Source organism: Sapajus apella, unplaced genomic scaffold, assembly GCF_009761245.1.
Source record: "Sapajus apella isolate SASKATOON/1434 unplaced genomic scaffold, GSC_monkey_1.0 scaffold4, whole genome shotgun sequence".
Lineage (NCBI taxonomy): Eukaryota > Metazoa > Chordata > Mammalia > Primates > Cebidae > Sapajus > Sapajus apella.
This window is the reverse complement of record NW_022436944.1, coordinates 33,793,342-33,809,027: the sequence shown is the minus strand read 5'-3', so window position 1 is coordinate 33,809,027 and position 15,686 is coordinate 33,793,342. Positions and strand designations below refer to the sequence as shown.

Below are 15,686 nucleotides of genomic sequence, written 5' to 3'. Positions count from 1 at the left end.
TCTCTCTAAGTTACAGTATCCTCATGTAAAAAATGAGGATAATGCTGCACACTTTACGGGGCTGTTTGAGGATTAAATGAGATAATGACATTTAGCACAGTGTCTAATAAACAGCTCATAATTTTTGTTATATAGACGCAAACTGTCTCTAGTATATATGTGTTTAACATGATATATTTAAGGATACATTTAATATTTTTATTTGAAGAATTTTTCAGTAAATGATATTGAGGTCAGTAAACAACTATTTGAAAAAGTTTCACTTTGACAGTATACCAGCTACTTTACAGTTGAAATGAATTAATATAAAAAAAATTAAAAAATAACTAAAGTTACTGATAAAATATAAAACAACTATGTCTTGTTTAAGTTGAATTTTGTGATTTTCCAAATTAAGATGAAATTATCTTTGGTTGCATACAGGACATGTTTGAAAAAGTAAATAAAGCATATGAATTTTTATGTACCAAATCAGCAAAAATAGTGGATGGACCAGATCCGGAGAATATAATTTTAATTCTAAAAACACAGAGCATCCTCTTCAACCGTCATAAAGAAGGTAAGATGTCTGTTCTCAGATTTTAATTTGTCCTCCAGCTAATCCAGTACCATACTACCTGTTTCTACAGCATATTTTAATAGATTTAGAATTATTGTTGCAAAAGACTCTTGGAATTACATTTTAACTACATAAAGGAAAATGTAGTTTTCTAAAGAAAGGCCTCAAATATTTTATATCTTCCCCTTTATACCTGTGTTTTTCAGTATTTTGCATTTCTAACAAGGTTTCATTATTCCTTCCTGAATGACATCTTCATTCTGTGGAGTTAATTGGTTAGTTTTTGTGTTTAGCCATTTAGCAGCAAACATGTTAAATGAGATCTAGAGTGGAATCTGGAATTTAAAGATCATTTCATGTTTTTCTTAAATGACATATGACAGCCTCTAAAGGTTAAAAACACCAGGAACATTCAGGTTTTTTAAAAGCAGTAGAAACTTTTCTATTTCCTATTGTAGCTCTTAGGACCCTCTTGTCCTGTGGGACAGTTTGAAGAACACAGGTATAGATGAATTGCAGAGCTGTTCGTGGCAGCCCTAACAGTAGCAGTCCAGAAAGCCAGGAGTATGTTAATGTTTGAGGCTTTGTTGGGGACGAGGGGTTGGGTTCAGCATAGCAAATGTCTGTTGGTTTGGGAACTGAACTTGACTTAAAGCACGAAGTGGGAGAGCCATTTGGTCTGGAATCTTGAGAGAGAAGGAAGAGGACTGTGGGAATTTGAGATAAGCATGAAGAGTGTTCGGTAACCAAAGGTGACATGGGGTTGCAGTTGTAGTATTGGAGGGGACATCCTGAGGATCTAGCAGTTGGATTATTGAAGAGAATAGTGATCAGTTGATTACATATGAATTTAACAGAATACATTTAAGCTCTGTGGCATTTACTACTAATCAAAATGAGTTTAGAAACCTTTTTCAAAACCCTTGGTTGTTTTTTAATGCTGTTAACTAAATTATTAACCATGTGTTACAATTATGGCCCATAATGGTTTCTCTGTTATCAAGGTCATCTTTAACTTTTCCCAAAGAGGGTATATACCCAAGAAGTTCTGAGGTAGGAGGTCCTGATCTGACAGGACTTGGCTATTCACTGTTCTTTCTTACCATGTATGTGTCACTTTTTTTCTCTTTCTAAGAAAAATTAGGACCTGTTCCAAGGGACCTTTTTTTAAAAAGCAGTTTAGAAATGAGTTTTAAGGCAGATTATTGATCAGCCTTAAAAATCGAAAATATTTATGCTGATTTCAGTTGAAATTACAGAGATACTTTTAAAGTCACAGGCAATTAATTTGCATATCTTTGCCTACTAGGATAGATTAAAAAGAGAAGATGGAAAGAACAGAGTAATTAGGCATGTGTGTATACTAGCTTTCACTTTTAAATGTACTTATTAAAACATGGAATGAACGAAATGTAGTTTAAAAATTAACTTTGTCTTGTACTTTTAGTAAGAAATTGTATTCAGTATTTTCAAAGTTTATTTTAAGACAGCTGGAAAGACAGAAAAGGGCACCTGTTATCCAGAAAACTTATTTAAAGTATTTACCATCATTTAAATAAAATGTATTCTCAGTCTTTTTTCTTTATAAAGATGTGTGTATAATTGATATTAGTAGAATTTCTGGTGCATTTGCTTTACCTTGCGGTCTATGAAGAGGTGAAAAGTTACAAAGATCGCTTGGACAGCATAGAAAGTAGGTATTCTGCAAAGGATCAAGACAACTACACACCAAGTTCAATTAATTTACTAGAAAATGTTATTTTTCTAGTGAAAACATTTTAGAAAAACCAACCAAGTTTACTAGAAAGGAAAGATCCAAGGGACTTTATAGTAGTTTTAATTTCTTTTTTATAAACTGGAATTAGACATTTAAGATGTTAAGATAAAATTTTTTAAGGCAGTATAATTGAACATGGTATCAAAATTGAAACTACAACAGGATCAATTTTGTTTTGTTTTTCTAAAACTAACCATTGGTTATTTCAGATTTACAGCCTTATAAATATGCAGGATACCCCATGCTTATCAGGACTATAACAATGGAAACTTCAGATGATCTCCTTTTCTCAAAAGAATCACCATTGTTGCCTGCGGCTACAGAACTCGCTTTCCATACCGTCAACTGTTCAGCCCTCAATGCCGAAGAGCTCAGAAGAGAGAATGGCCTAGAGGTAATACGAAGTGACCTTTGTGCTTTTTAAGCCAGTTAACACACATTTTACGACTCTTGGCAGTGAAGAATTTAGCAAGTTCAAATGCAGATGATTTCTTTAATTTATTCCAGCAGATAACACAATATTCTCTATATTCTTATACCAAATTAAAGGTAGAAATGGAGCTTTATTTCATAATGTGAGTTGGAAAGTATTGAGTTCAAAACTGGTAACGATAATATTGGCTTACAAAGTAGCTTATTAGAAATGCTTAAAAAGAAACTGTTAGGAGTCCTTTGTTTACTATTAAACAAGTGTTGATCAAACATTTATGCATCAAATATTTAACAGTGTAAAAGTTATTGATATTACTGCTAGGAAAGGCCTTTCACAAGGTGGCTCACGCCTGTAATCCCAACACTTTGGGAGGCCAAGGAAGGTGGATCACCTGAGGTCAGGAGTTCAAGACCAGCCTGGCCAACCTGGTGAAACCCCACCTCTACTAAAATAACAAAAATTAGCTGGGTATGGTGGCAGGTGCCTGTAATCTCAGCTACTTGGGAAGCTGAGGCAGGAGAATTGCTTGAACCTGGGAGATGGAGGTTGCAGTGATCCACGATGGCACCACTGTACTCCAGCCTGGATGAAAAAGTGAGACTCTCTCAAAAAAAAAAAAAGGCCCTTCATCAGACTTGAAGTCGGAATGGAGAGTTAATAGCTGACTTCTTCCTCTGCAGGTGTTACAAGAGGCATTTAGTCGCTGTGTGGCTGTCTTGACTCGTTCTAGTAAACCAAGTGACATGTCAGTACAGGTGAGGCTAAAACCTATGGGTCCAAGAAAATTGCACTAGATCATTGGTTCAGACTTCAACATATGTGAGAATCAACTGGAGGGCTCATTAAACTGTGTGTTGCTGAGCTCCACTCTGCCCCAAGTTTCTTACTTAGTGGGTCTGGGGCAGTGGCCTGAGAGCATGTTTTTATAACAAGTTTCCAAGAGTCATTGATGCTGCTCGTCTGTGTATCACACTTTAAGAAACACTGCATTAAACCACTTGTGATCTGTTGGCTTAAGTTTTTTATCCTAGAGAATAGTTACTGAACCCATATGTTTCTGTCAACCAGCTTTATGCTATTCTTGTTTCACATACCTTCCATCTCTCATTCTGCTATCCCTAGTATTTTAATTGGCTTAATGTTTAAGGTTATAAGATAGGAAATTCACCAGGAGTTCATTAAGAGCTTTGTAGAACATGTCTTTTTATTTGGCCTTTTGCTTATGCTAGCAAAATTCAGAATATAAAACAATTGAGTACCGGCTGTTGAGTTCCATCTTCTATTTTGAAGTGCACTGTGTAAATAGAATTGTGATATTCTGCTGTGTTAATAAACTATACAAAAATAACTCGGCCGGGCACGGTGGCTCAAGCCTGTAATCCCAGCACTTTGGGAGGCCAAGGCGGGTGGATCACGAGGTCAAGAGATCGAGACCATCCTGGTCAACATGGTGAAACCCCGTCTCTACTAAAAATACAAAAATTAGCTGGGCATGGTGGCGCGTGCCTGTAATCCCAGCTACTCAGGAGGCTGAGGCAGGAGAATTGCCTGAACCCCGGAGGCAGAGGTTGCGGTGAGCCGAGATCGCGCCATTGCACTCCAGCCTGGGTAACATGAGTGAAACTCCGTCTCAAAAAAACAAAACAAAAAAACTTAATCCAGAGGCCAGCAAACTTTTAAAATAAAGGTCCGGGGAGTAAATATATGAGGCTTTCAGGCTTCATAATGTCTATTACATTTTCTTTCGTGATTTTTTTTACAGCCCTTTAGAAATCTAAAATCCATTCTTAGCTCCTTGGCAGTACAAAGTCCATGGTCAGTTTTGCCCATGGGTTGTAGTGGCTGTGGTTTGCCAACTATCCCAGCATTTATAGGAAATCTTAATGAGAAAGACTGGGGATATAATAAAAATGTTCTGTTTAATTTTGGAGCATTGTGTATACCATTAAGCATTATTCACAAATCCCTGCATTTCTAATGTCTTAAATAAGGGATGTCCATGTAACTCTACTGGTGTTTTGCTCTGTTGTGTTGTCTGCAGGTGTGTGGACACATAAGTAAATGCTATAGTGTGGCTGCCCAGTTTGAAGAATGCCGAGAGAAGATCACAGAAATGCCTAGCATCATCAAGGATCTCTGTCGGGTACTATATTTTGGCAAGGTAAAGTTAATCTTTAATACTTTCTGGATACAGAGAGAAAACTGTCTTTTTGTCAAATAGCCACTTCCTAATTTATAAGCACATTGTTTTCCCAAAGTTTTTTGTAAGTAAATTATTTTGATCTCTAAAATTGTTTTTCACAGATGCCTTGTTGTAAGTGGAGACTTTGTTTCTAGGTTCGCCTACAAAGAATAAGACTGAAGTGATACATCTAAAGGGAAGTGGGTCACATTTGAACATAAGAATGAGTGGCAGGGAGAAAAGAGAAGCCTGGACTAAATAAGTCTATTAAAAGCAAAGGCCCAGGCCAATGCAGTGGCTCACCCCTGTAATCCCAGCACTTTGGGAGGCCGAGGTGGGCAGATCACCAGCCTGGCCAACATTGCAAAACCCTGTTTACAAAAAATACCAAAATTAGCCAGGTGTGATGATGTGTGTTTATAATCCCAGGTACTCGGGAGGCTGAGGCATGAGAGTTGCTTGCACCTGGGAAGCAGAGGTTGCAATGAGCCTAGATTGTGCCACTGCACTCTAGCCTGGGCAACAGAGTGACTCTGTTTCCAAAAAAAAAAAAAAAGATCGGGGTGGGGGGCATATAAAACCTGAAAACTGGAGAGTTCATGCACTCCTTGGTGGGAAAGGCTTTAGGGATACTATTTCCTTCCAATCCAGAACTGCCTGAGGAAGGCTGACAGTGGGTAGATGTGATAAATGACTGACTGGGAGGGAGAGAGAGACATCTTAGGTAACTGGGCAGAGTGAGAGTTGTCTTGAATAAAACAGGATTGAGATGCTAAGTACTTGGTAAATACTTCGTTACTAAAGCATCAAGAAGTAAAGGAACTGATGAAAATATCTCCTCACCTATACCTACTGGATGTGTACAGCATTTGATTACAGAATAGAAACTCTGATATAAATAAATTCTTAAAACTGCACAAAAGATATCGTTGGTATGTTTAAGATTGTGGCATGTAAGTTGCTGTTGATGCCATGTCACTATTTTTAAAAATTAAAAATACAAGAAATGAAACAGGAAACTATTCCCAAGTCTTCTGACACTAGCCTTCAAGGTAGTTATTCTGGTATCTGATCATGAGGTCACTTTTTATTTTAGGCTTTAAAGGATATAGGATTCAGATTTAAATTAGATTCGAAAACAGAAGAAGAGGTAAATAGCTTACAAATAAGGTGGTTAGCTTGACATACATGTATAACTAGCTCCTCTTAGAAGCTTTTTTTTTTTTTTTTTTAACTGTATAACAACTAATTCTCTCATTCTTCTCTCAGAGTATTCCCCGGGTAGCTGCTCTTGGAGTAGAATGTGTCAGTTCTTTTGCTGTGGATTTCTGGCTACAGACACACCTATTTCAGGCTGGAATTTTGTGGTATCTTCTTGGTTTCCTGTTTAATTATGACTATACCCTAGAAGAGAGTGGCATTCAGAAAAGTGAAGAAACAAACCAACAGGTAACTTTATTGTTGCTTTAATACTGAATTTGAACCCAAACCATAGATTGGTGCTAAAGTAATGCAAAGGAAAGCTGCAGCTATCCAGAGTCCCCAGAAATAAACTGTTTTTCAGGAAAATTAGGTTTATTGTTCTTTAAGCCCCAAAACTTTTAGTCTTAACTGCATATGCTTAAAGGATTCAAAGCAAGGGAGTTTGCAATAGCATATACTGGACATAATTAAATACTTTGTTAATTACTCAGAGTCAGCTTTATGATTGCAAAATTATGGTTGTGTAACACAGGATAACATAATGTTACCATCAGGCAATTGAAGCTAGCTCCCCTAAACACTTGAGTACTTGTCTGATTTTTATAGATTTTTTGGGGGGTTCTCTCATTTATGTGCTCTTGTTTATTGCTCATATTATAAATGTGTGCTTCTAGCAGGCAGGGCTGCCTACCTATCTCCGCCTTCCCACATTACCATCAAATGTGCTGCTTCCATACTACATTGGGTATAAATTAGTACATAGATTCTCATGGTCCTTCTTATAAAAAAAGCAAGCCCTAACACATAAACTTTCTGATATCAGTGTTAGGTACTTTTGTGCCCTTCTTTTGGTTGGCTTTTTCCTTCTTAAATATGTTCCATATAGTTTGATTCCGTAGTTATAATATTACCTATGTAAGATAACAGATTCTACTTTAATGACTTAATTTTTTTTATAACAGGAGGTATCCAACAGCCTTGCCAAACTGAGTGTCCACGCTCTGAGTCGCCTTGGAGGGTATTTGGCTGAAGAACAAGCAACTCCAGAAAATCCAACCATAAGGAAAAGTTTAGCTGGCATGCTGACACCCTATGTTGCTAGAAAACTTGCTGTGGCTAGTGTGACTGAGGTATGTGCTTCAGAGGTAGCCTTGGTTTTAATAAATAGTGCAAGATGCTTTAAGCAGTAAAGTAATACTATAATATTGATATAGGAAACCTAAAAATTAAGAATGTTTACATGCTTGTTCTCAATCAAGAAATTCACTTTATAATGGATTGATGCTAATGATGTCAGTTCTGGTTTTAGTAAATAGTGCAAGATCCTTTAAGCAGTAAAGTAATACTATAATATTGATATAGGAAACCTAAAAATTAAGAATGTTTACATGCTTGTTCTCTCAATCAAGAAATTCACTTTATGCTGGATTGATGCTAATGATGTCAGTTCTACAAGTCCAGTTTTTGCAAGGGCAAATTAACTTTCTCAGCTGTGGAGCTCATCACAAGTCTTACCAACCTTGAGTCACAAAGGGACAGGACAAGAGAGTGAAGTTGGTGTTTCACAATGGCAGACTACTGGGAGACATGAGACCCAGAGTCTATTTCAAGCTGTTTATTGGAAGCCATAGCTTATTCAGACGCAGATTTAGAATCCTGAAAGTAAATATATACACATATACACGTATACATATCTATGTACATACATAGATGCATTACAAAAATCATATAGATCTCTTGACCTCTTTTAACTTCTTTTGCAAGGATTGTAGAGAAACAATCTTAAGAATGTAACATTAAAGAATTAGATAAACTATAGAAATCCATTAAATACATTACTATTATCCTTTAATTGTAAAAAGAGTACTGAAAGACACTAAAAGATTTTCAGTGAAAACACTATATTTTTGGTATAACAAAATGAATGAATTGATTGATTTGTACCAATATATTAACTAATTATTCCTGAATGGCAGAATTACAGGCTATTTTTCTTCTGTTTTCTCTAATGATGAACTGTTACTTTTGTAGGTGAAAAACTCCTCACATTTCCAAAATATAACTTAAACAGCTTATTTGTTTTTAATCCAATCTGATTGAGTCCAGTTTTCATTCCCCAGTGTGTGAAAGGCAATAGCTCTAGATGCCACTGTTGTTTGTTTTTACTTTTTTTAATCTTGTTTTTTTTTTTTGTTTTTGTTTTTCGTTTTTTTACTATTTTTCCTAAACACTAGACTACCAGGGACCACTCTTGATCTTATTTTCCTGGACTTTGTGCTCATGAATGTGATACATTTTGCTGAGTAAAAGCATTCTCTCCAGAAATGCCAACAAAAGATTAACTTCTATAGCCACTCCCACTGAAAAATTTTATAGCATTTCAAAATTGAATGTTGGCATGAGCTCCATCGTGATTTAAGAAAATGCTTATTTTTAAACTACCAGGTCTCAAAGTTTTGGGATTTTCCTTTTACTTAACTAGAAGTTAACTTTTTGAAAACAAGGCTTGTTTGTCTTTGTATAAGATGGAGGTCATATTTCTGTTTTCCTATTAGCAGTAGACCTCTGTAAAAGTAAAAGATATTTATTCAAACATTCAAGGAATTGTGAAATGTCTGTTTACATTTATAATTGAGGAGAGCTCAGCAATAGGAAAGCACATCAGATGCCTAAGCAGTCGTAATCTATGCCTGCAGAGCTAATGCACAGCCTTCAATATCTGGGTGTGGTCAAGAAAATCTTTCTCCCCATAAATTTTATTTCCCTTCATACAGGTATGCTTCTTAAAGACTTAGGTTTTCTTTTCAAACACATGTGTGTAAAGCTATTATGTTGTGATTCATTTCAAGCTTATACTCACAGTGTGTTTATTAAATACTTTAACATAACAATACTGAATTTCACCATGGCACACAGATTTTGAGAATGTTGAAGTCAGACTCAATTTCAAATCCCAGTTTCACCAGTTACCAGTTGTAAGACCTGGGGACAAATAATTTTAATGAATTGCAGCCTTGGTTTTTCCTAGCCACAAAATGGATCATATCAACAAACTTGTTAGAATTATTGAGATACTTATTGAAATCCATTATATTATAGCTAACTATTATAGTGTTTGGCATATAATAGACATTTTTAATAAGTGATAATGTCAGTTTCTTTCACTAAATGTTATAAAACAGTAATATTGTCTTCTAGATTTTGAAGATGCTTAACAGCAATACAGAAAGTCCCTACTTGATATGGAACAATTCTACAAGAGCAGAATTACTTGAATTTCTTGAATCCCAACAAGAAAACATGATTAAAAAAGTATGTTATTGTTTTATAAATTTATTGGGTAATTTATTCTGATGGAAGCTCTGGAAGTAGAACAGTATTGATTAGAACAGAAATTCACTATTTCAGGCCAGGTGCAGTGGCTCACACCTGTAATCCTTGCACTTTGGGAGGCTGAGGTGAGTGGATCACCTGAGGTCAGGAGTTGGAGATCAGGCTGGCCAACCTAGTGAAACCCTGTCTCTACTAAAAATAGAAAAATTAGCCGGGTGTGGTGGTGCATGCCTGTAATCCCAGCTACTCAGGAGGCTGAGGCAGGAGAATTGCTTGAACCTGGGAGGTGGAGGTTGCAGTGAGCCGAGATCGCACCATTGCACTCCAGCCTGGGCAACAGAGTGAGACTCTGTCTCTAAATCAGGCCACTGTACTACAGCTTGGGGGACAAGAGCAAGACTCCGTCTCCAAAAAAAGGGGCAAGCCTCTGTTTCTCTGTTTAGTGTCAATCAGTTTGGCTTTCTGCCGCCTAATATTTGGCCCATTTAAGAAGACCATTGTGTTGTATGTAGTTACGCATAAGGATTTTTTTATTGTTGTTACCATTTATTTGCAGCTGTCTTCTATTTTAACCAGTTTTTGAACCCAGAAAACTTATTTTAGTCCATGTCAGCCTCTTTTCCCTAGTAAGTGAAAATTGCTTTCCATTATCAAAACTGAACATTTTTTCTACCCTACCACTTTCTAGTGGAGAAGCTATTACTAAGCCATGAAAAACACAAAAGCAGTAGGATTGGCAATAAGAAGAACACTTGGATAATCTATACACTAGATGGTTGAGTCTCGATGATTTTGAAGATAATTTTGTTTGTGGCTTTGGAAATTAGAGTAACTATTACTGTAATATGTCAGTTTTTTAGAGTTTTTGAGTTCATTCCATTTTAGTCACCTGGACCTCTTTATAAGATAAAATTTTTGAGAATTACAGAGCTAGGGAGAAAAGATCTCACATTTCTTTACATTTCTTTCTTTTTTTTTTTTTTTTTTCTTTTTCTTTTTTGAGACGGAGTTTCACTCTTGTTGCCCAGACTGGAGTGCAATGGCACGATCTCAGCTCCTCACAACCTCCGCCTCCCAGGTTCAAGCGATTCTCCTGCCTCAGCTGCCCAAGTAGCTGGGATTACGGGCATGTGCCACCATGCCCAGCTAATTTTGTGTTCTTAGTAGAGACAGGGTTTCTCCATGTTGTCAGGCTGGTCTCGAACTTCTGACCTCAGGTGATCCGCCTGCCTCAGCCTCCCAAAGCGATGGGATTACAGGCATGAGCCACCACACTCAGCCTTCTATACATTATCTTTTACCAGAATTGACACAAGAACATCTTCTCTTTGTTTAGCATTTTATAATTTATTGTACACTTTCATATGTTATGTTAGTCCAACCTAAACTCCTTTAGGTTTCAGTCTTAATCTTCATTAGGACTGTTTTTCTCCCATTCCTCTTTTCTTTTTCTTTTTCCTTAAATGAAAACTTCTTTGTTTTTCCAACTACATAATTGCCCTTTTTTAAATCAGAGATTGTTTCCCAGCACTTTTGTTAAGTGTATTACTTTTTAAAACCCCGTCCAAATATGCTCATTTCTCAGCTCTGTCATCCTTCGTCTTACTAGGTCTGATACCTGCTGAGTTGAGTGAGAAGAATAAAGTGTCATACTTGCTTCATAAACTCTGCCTCTAAGACCTTTGTTAGCTGACCTCTGTGATCCTTTGAAATTTTAAAATGAGTTAATAAAAGTAATATTTAGAATAAAAAATTATAATGTAATTCCATGCCTATTCCAAAGTCATTTTATTGGTTATTAACATTAACATTGCATTAAGTGCTGTGACATGTATCACACCACATTTTTCCTCTAGAAAATACATAGATCTCTTGAGTTATTTGTTAAGTTATTAAACTGAACATGGATAGATTTACATCTAACAGTCTATTTTCATCTTTTAAAAAGGGTGATTGTGACAAAACTTACGGATCAGAATTTGTCTACAGTGATCATGCCAAAGAACTTATTGTAGGGGAGATTTTTGTTAGGGTGTATAATGAAGTCCCTACTTTCCAACTGGAGGTAAGCTTTCTGCTGATACCTTTGATCATTTGTTACTGAAGGTTACTAGTTTATTCACACTGTATAGAGGCAAACTTCATTTTATTGCACTTTCTTTACTATGCTTCTTTTTTAAAAAAAGACAAATTGAAGATTTGTGGCAACCCTGTGCCAAGCAAGCCTGTTGGCACCATTTTTCCAACAGCATGTGTTCACTTCATGTCTTTGTCTCACATTTTGGTAATTCAGTATTTCACACTTTTTCATTATTACATCTGTTATGGTGATCTTTGATCAGTGATGTTGCTATTATTGTCTTACGTAAACAATAATAGCAACACAATGAAGTTCATCAATAGTGAACTTCTTCAGTAATGTATGTGTTCTGGACTATTCCACCAACCAGCCATTCGTTAGTCTCCCTCTCCTCTGGCCTCCCTATTCCCAGAGTAAACAATATTGGAATTAGGCCAGTTAATAACCCTACAGTGGCCTCTCAGTGTTCAAGTGAAAGGAAGAGTTGCAAGTCTCTCACTTTAAATCAAAAGCTAAAAATGATTAAGCTTGATGAGAAAGGCTTGTCAAAAGCTGATATAGGCCGAAAGCTATGCCTCCTGTGCTACACAGCCAAGTTGTGAGTGCAAAGAAAAGTTCTTGAAGAAAATTAAAAGTGCTTCTCCAGTGAATACATGAATGGTAAGAAACTGAAACAGGCTTATTGCTGATATGTGGAAAGTTTTAATGATTTGGATAAGAGATAAGCCACAACATTATCTTAAGACAAAGGGTAATTGAGAGCAAGGCCATAACTCTTTAACTCTGTGAAGGCTGAAAGAGAGTAAGGAAGCTGCAGAAGAAAAGTTTGAAGCTAAGGGGGTTGGTTCGTGATGTTTAAGGAGAAAAGCTGCCTCCATAACATAAAAGTGCAAAGTGAAGCAGCAAGTACTGATGGAGAGGCTGCAGCAAGTTATCCAGAAACTTGACTAAGATAATTGAAGGTCGCTACACTACAAGGTTCTAATGCCTTCTGTTGGGAGAGGATGCCATCTATCTAGCATTTAGCTACAGAGGAACAATGTCTGGCTTCAAAGCTTCAAAGGACAAGTTGACTGTCTTGGTAGAGGCTAATACAGCTGCTGACTTTTAAGTTGAAGCCAGTGCTCATTTACCCTTCTGAAAATCCTAGGAACTTTAAGAATTATGATTAATATGTTCTCACTTGTAAGTGGGGGCTAAACAGTGGGTACTTATGGACATAACAGTGGCTACAGTAGACACTGGAGACTACTAGAGGGAAGAGGGGGTGGTCAAGTTTGAAAAACTATTGGGTACTATACTCCATACCTGGGTGACAGTCATACCACAAACTTCAGTATCCCAGGTAACAAGTCTGTACATGTACCCCCAAATCTAAAGTAAAAGTTGAAATTATTAAAAATAAAATTAAATCTGCCCTGCCTGTGCTCTATAAATGGAACAACAAAGCCTGGATGACAGCACATCTGCCTGTGATATGTTTTACCAAATATTTTAAGCCCACTGTGGAGACCTGCTCAGAGAAAAAGATTGCTTTCAAAATACTACTGCTCATTAACAATGCACCTCGTCACCCAAGAACTCTTACGGAGATGTACAAGGAGATTAATGTTTTCATACCTGCTAATACAGCGTCCATTTTTGCAGCCCATGAATCAAGAAATTTCAACTTTTACATCTTGTTATTTTAGAAATACATATTATACATCTGTAACTGCCATAGATAGTGATTCCTCTAATGGATGTGGGCAAAGTAAATTGAAAACCTTCTGGAAGAACATTTGAGATTCATGGGAGGGGTAAAAAATATCAACAGGAGTTTGAAGAAATTGTTTCTGGGTCTCATGGATGGCTTTGAGAAGTTCGAGATTCCAGTGGAGGAAGTCACTGCAGATGGGCTGGAACTAGCAAGAGAACTAGTTAGAAGGAGAGCCTGAATATGTGACTCAATTGCTGGAATCTCATGATAAAACTTAAACAGATAAGGAGTTGCTTCTTGTGCATAAGCAAAGAAAGTGGTTCTTGAGATGAAATCTCCTTGTGATGCTGTGAACGTTGTTGAAATGACAACAAATGATTTAGTATATTACATGAACTGAGTTGCAGCAGCAGAGTTTGGGAGGATGGACTTCAATTTTGAAGTTCTCCTGTGAATAAACTGTTGTCAATCAGATCACATGCTACAAAGAAATCTTTCATGAAAGGAAGAGCCATTTGATACAGCAGACTTCATTGTTTTACTTTGAGAAGCCACCCAACCTTCTGCAGCACCACCCTGATTAATCAGCAGCTATCAACATCAAGCCGACACTCCCACTAGCAAAAAGATTGACTTGCTGAAGGCTCAGATGATTGATAGTATTTTTTAGTTAAGGTAATGTACATAGGTTTTTTTTGTTTTGTTTTGTTTTCCCCCTTAAATAGCTGTTTATTGGCAATGTGCTGGAAAGGGTGATGGAGTTAGCATTCACAGACGACACCACACACAACTGTCACAAGGGAGGCAAGAGCGTGGGCAAGCCGGTTTGAAGCCCCGGAGCAGGAGGCCTCTTCAAGAGTGTGGGAGGAGGCGGGGCCTGGAGTGTTGGGGGCAGCCTGGGAACACCTCCGCTTAGTAGGCATGGTTAGAGATGAAGAGGGACTCGCTGGCAGCAGCCCCAGCCTGACTGCTTGGGGTGTACTTTCCTTGACAGGCGAGGCTGTTGGCCAGGGCGCGCTTGATGTACTTCTCCTGTGCCGCCGCCTTGTTTTCCTTCTTCCCACCCCAGGCCTTCAGGGCAGAGGCTTGCAGGGCTCGGCCATAGGAGAAGGTCAGGGCCCAGGGCTTCAGCAGGGGGCACTTGTTGATGGCGTTGAGGTTGATGGATGCCTCTTCCTCACTCTGGCCTCCAGAAAGGAAGGTGATCCCAGGGACAGCGGGGGGAACTGTGCGGCGCAGTGCTGTGACAGTTGCCATGGCAATCTCCTCGTGAGAAAACTTCTGAGTGCAGGCGTGGCCTGGGGTAACCATGTTGGGCTTCAGCAAGGTGCCTTCCAGGTAGATGTGGTGGTCGCTCAGAGCCTTGTAGACAGCAGCCAGCACCTTCTTGGTCACATACTGACAGCGCTTCAAGTCATGGTCTCCATCAGGGAGGATTTCAGGCTCCACGATGGGCACAATGCCATTCTGCTGACAGATGCTGGCGTAACGGGCCAGGACGTTGGCATTTTCCATGATGGCGAGGGCTGAGGGGTTGTGCTTCCCAATCTTCAGCACACAACGCCACTTGGCGAAGTCAGCGCCATCCTTCTTGTACTGGGCACAGCGCTCAGACAGCCCATCCAGCCCTTGGGTGGTGGTCTCACCATTTGTCCCTGCCAGGGGGACCACACCCTTGTCTACCTTGATGCCCACAACACCGCCCTTGGATTTGATAACTTGGGGGAAGGGATGCCCATCATCCGCCTTCTGGTAGAGTGTCTCGTGGAAGAGGATGACGCCCCCGATGCAGGGGTTCACCCGGTCATCAGCTGTCAGCAGCAGCTGACGGTAGAAGCGCTGGTTCTCCTCGGTGTTCTCAGTGCCAGTGGACTGCAGCCGCTTGGCAATGCTCCCAGTGGACTCATCTGTAGCCAGGATGCCCTTGCCTGGGGCCACGATGTGGTGAGCGATGTCAGACAGCTCCTTCTTCTGCTCCGGGTTTAGCGCTGGATATTGGTAGGGCATGGTGCTGGTGGTAGTAAGTTTCTGGTACAGGAGAGGGGCGAGTGTGCGGGATCTGGCGGCGGAGGACGGCGGGCTGGCAAGTGGACTCAAGGAGCGAACGCGGCACTCGTCACCAGGACCCCTTCTGTCGTACATAGGTTTTTTAAAGATATGATACTATTGTGCGTTTAATAGACCACGGTAGAATATGAAAATAACTTTTATATGCATTGGGAAACCAAAAAATGTGCTTTATTTTGGTGATTTGGAACTCAACCCACACTATCTCTAAGGTATGTCTATACATTGAAATAATACCTGAAATAATACCAAATGCTTGTGATGGGGTGACCACTGATAGCCTGTGAACCTCTTTATCTTGATTGTTGAAGAATTCAATTTTGTGAAGTTTATGAAAAAGAAATTGTTCCTTG

General features: G+C 38.6%; 1 protein-coding gene and 1 pseudogene across 4 annotated transcripts in view; one reads left to right on the top strand and one right to left on the bottom strand.

Moving 5' to 3' along the window:
- The window catches only part of DNAJC13 (DnaJ heat shock protein family (Hsp40) member C13), a 120,964-nt gene that overhangs the window by 76,939 nt on the left and 28,339 nt on the right, over positions 1–15,686 (top strand). For all 3 annotated transcript variants that reach the window (XR_004265025.1, XM_032266534.1, XM_032266543.1), the window contains 8 exons: positions 424–559; positions 2,546–2,730; positions 3,450–3,524; positions 4,811–4,930; positions 6,221–6,400; positions 7,117–7,284; positions 9,353–9,466; positions 11,436–11,552. Coding sequence is in view for 2 of the 3 variants with exons in the window: in XM_032266534.1 (XP_032122425.1) it covers positions 424–559; positions 2,546–2,730; positions 3,450–3,524; positions 4,811–4,930; positions 6,221–6,400; positions 7,117–7,284; positions 9,353–9,466; positions 11,436–11,552 (1,095 nt within the window). In the remaining variant the exon portion in view is untranslated. The remainder of the gene's footprint in view (positions 1–423; positions 560–2,545; positions 2,731–3,449; positions 3,525–4,810; positions 4,931–6,220; positions 6,401–7,116; positions 7,285–9,352; positions 9,467–11,435; positions 11,553–15,686) is intronic.
- On the bottom strand, positions 13,975–15,423 carry LOC116541988 (annotated as a pseudogene). Its single transcript, XR_004265026.1, has one exon. The product of XR_004265026.1 is annotated as a fructose-bisphosphate aldolase A pseudogene (transcript).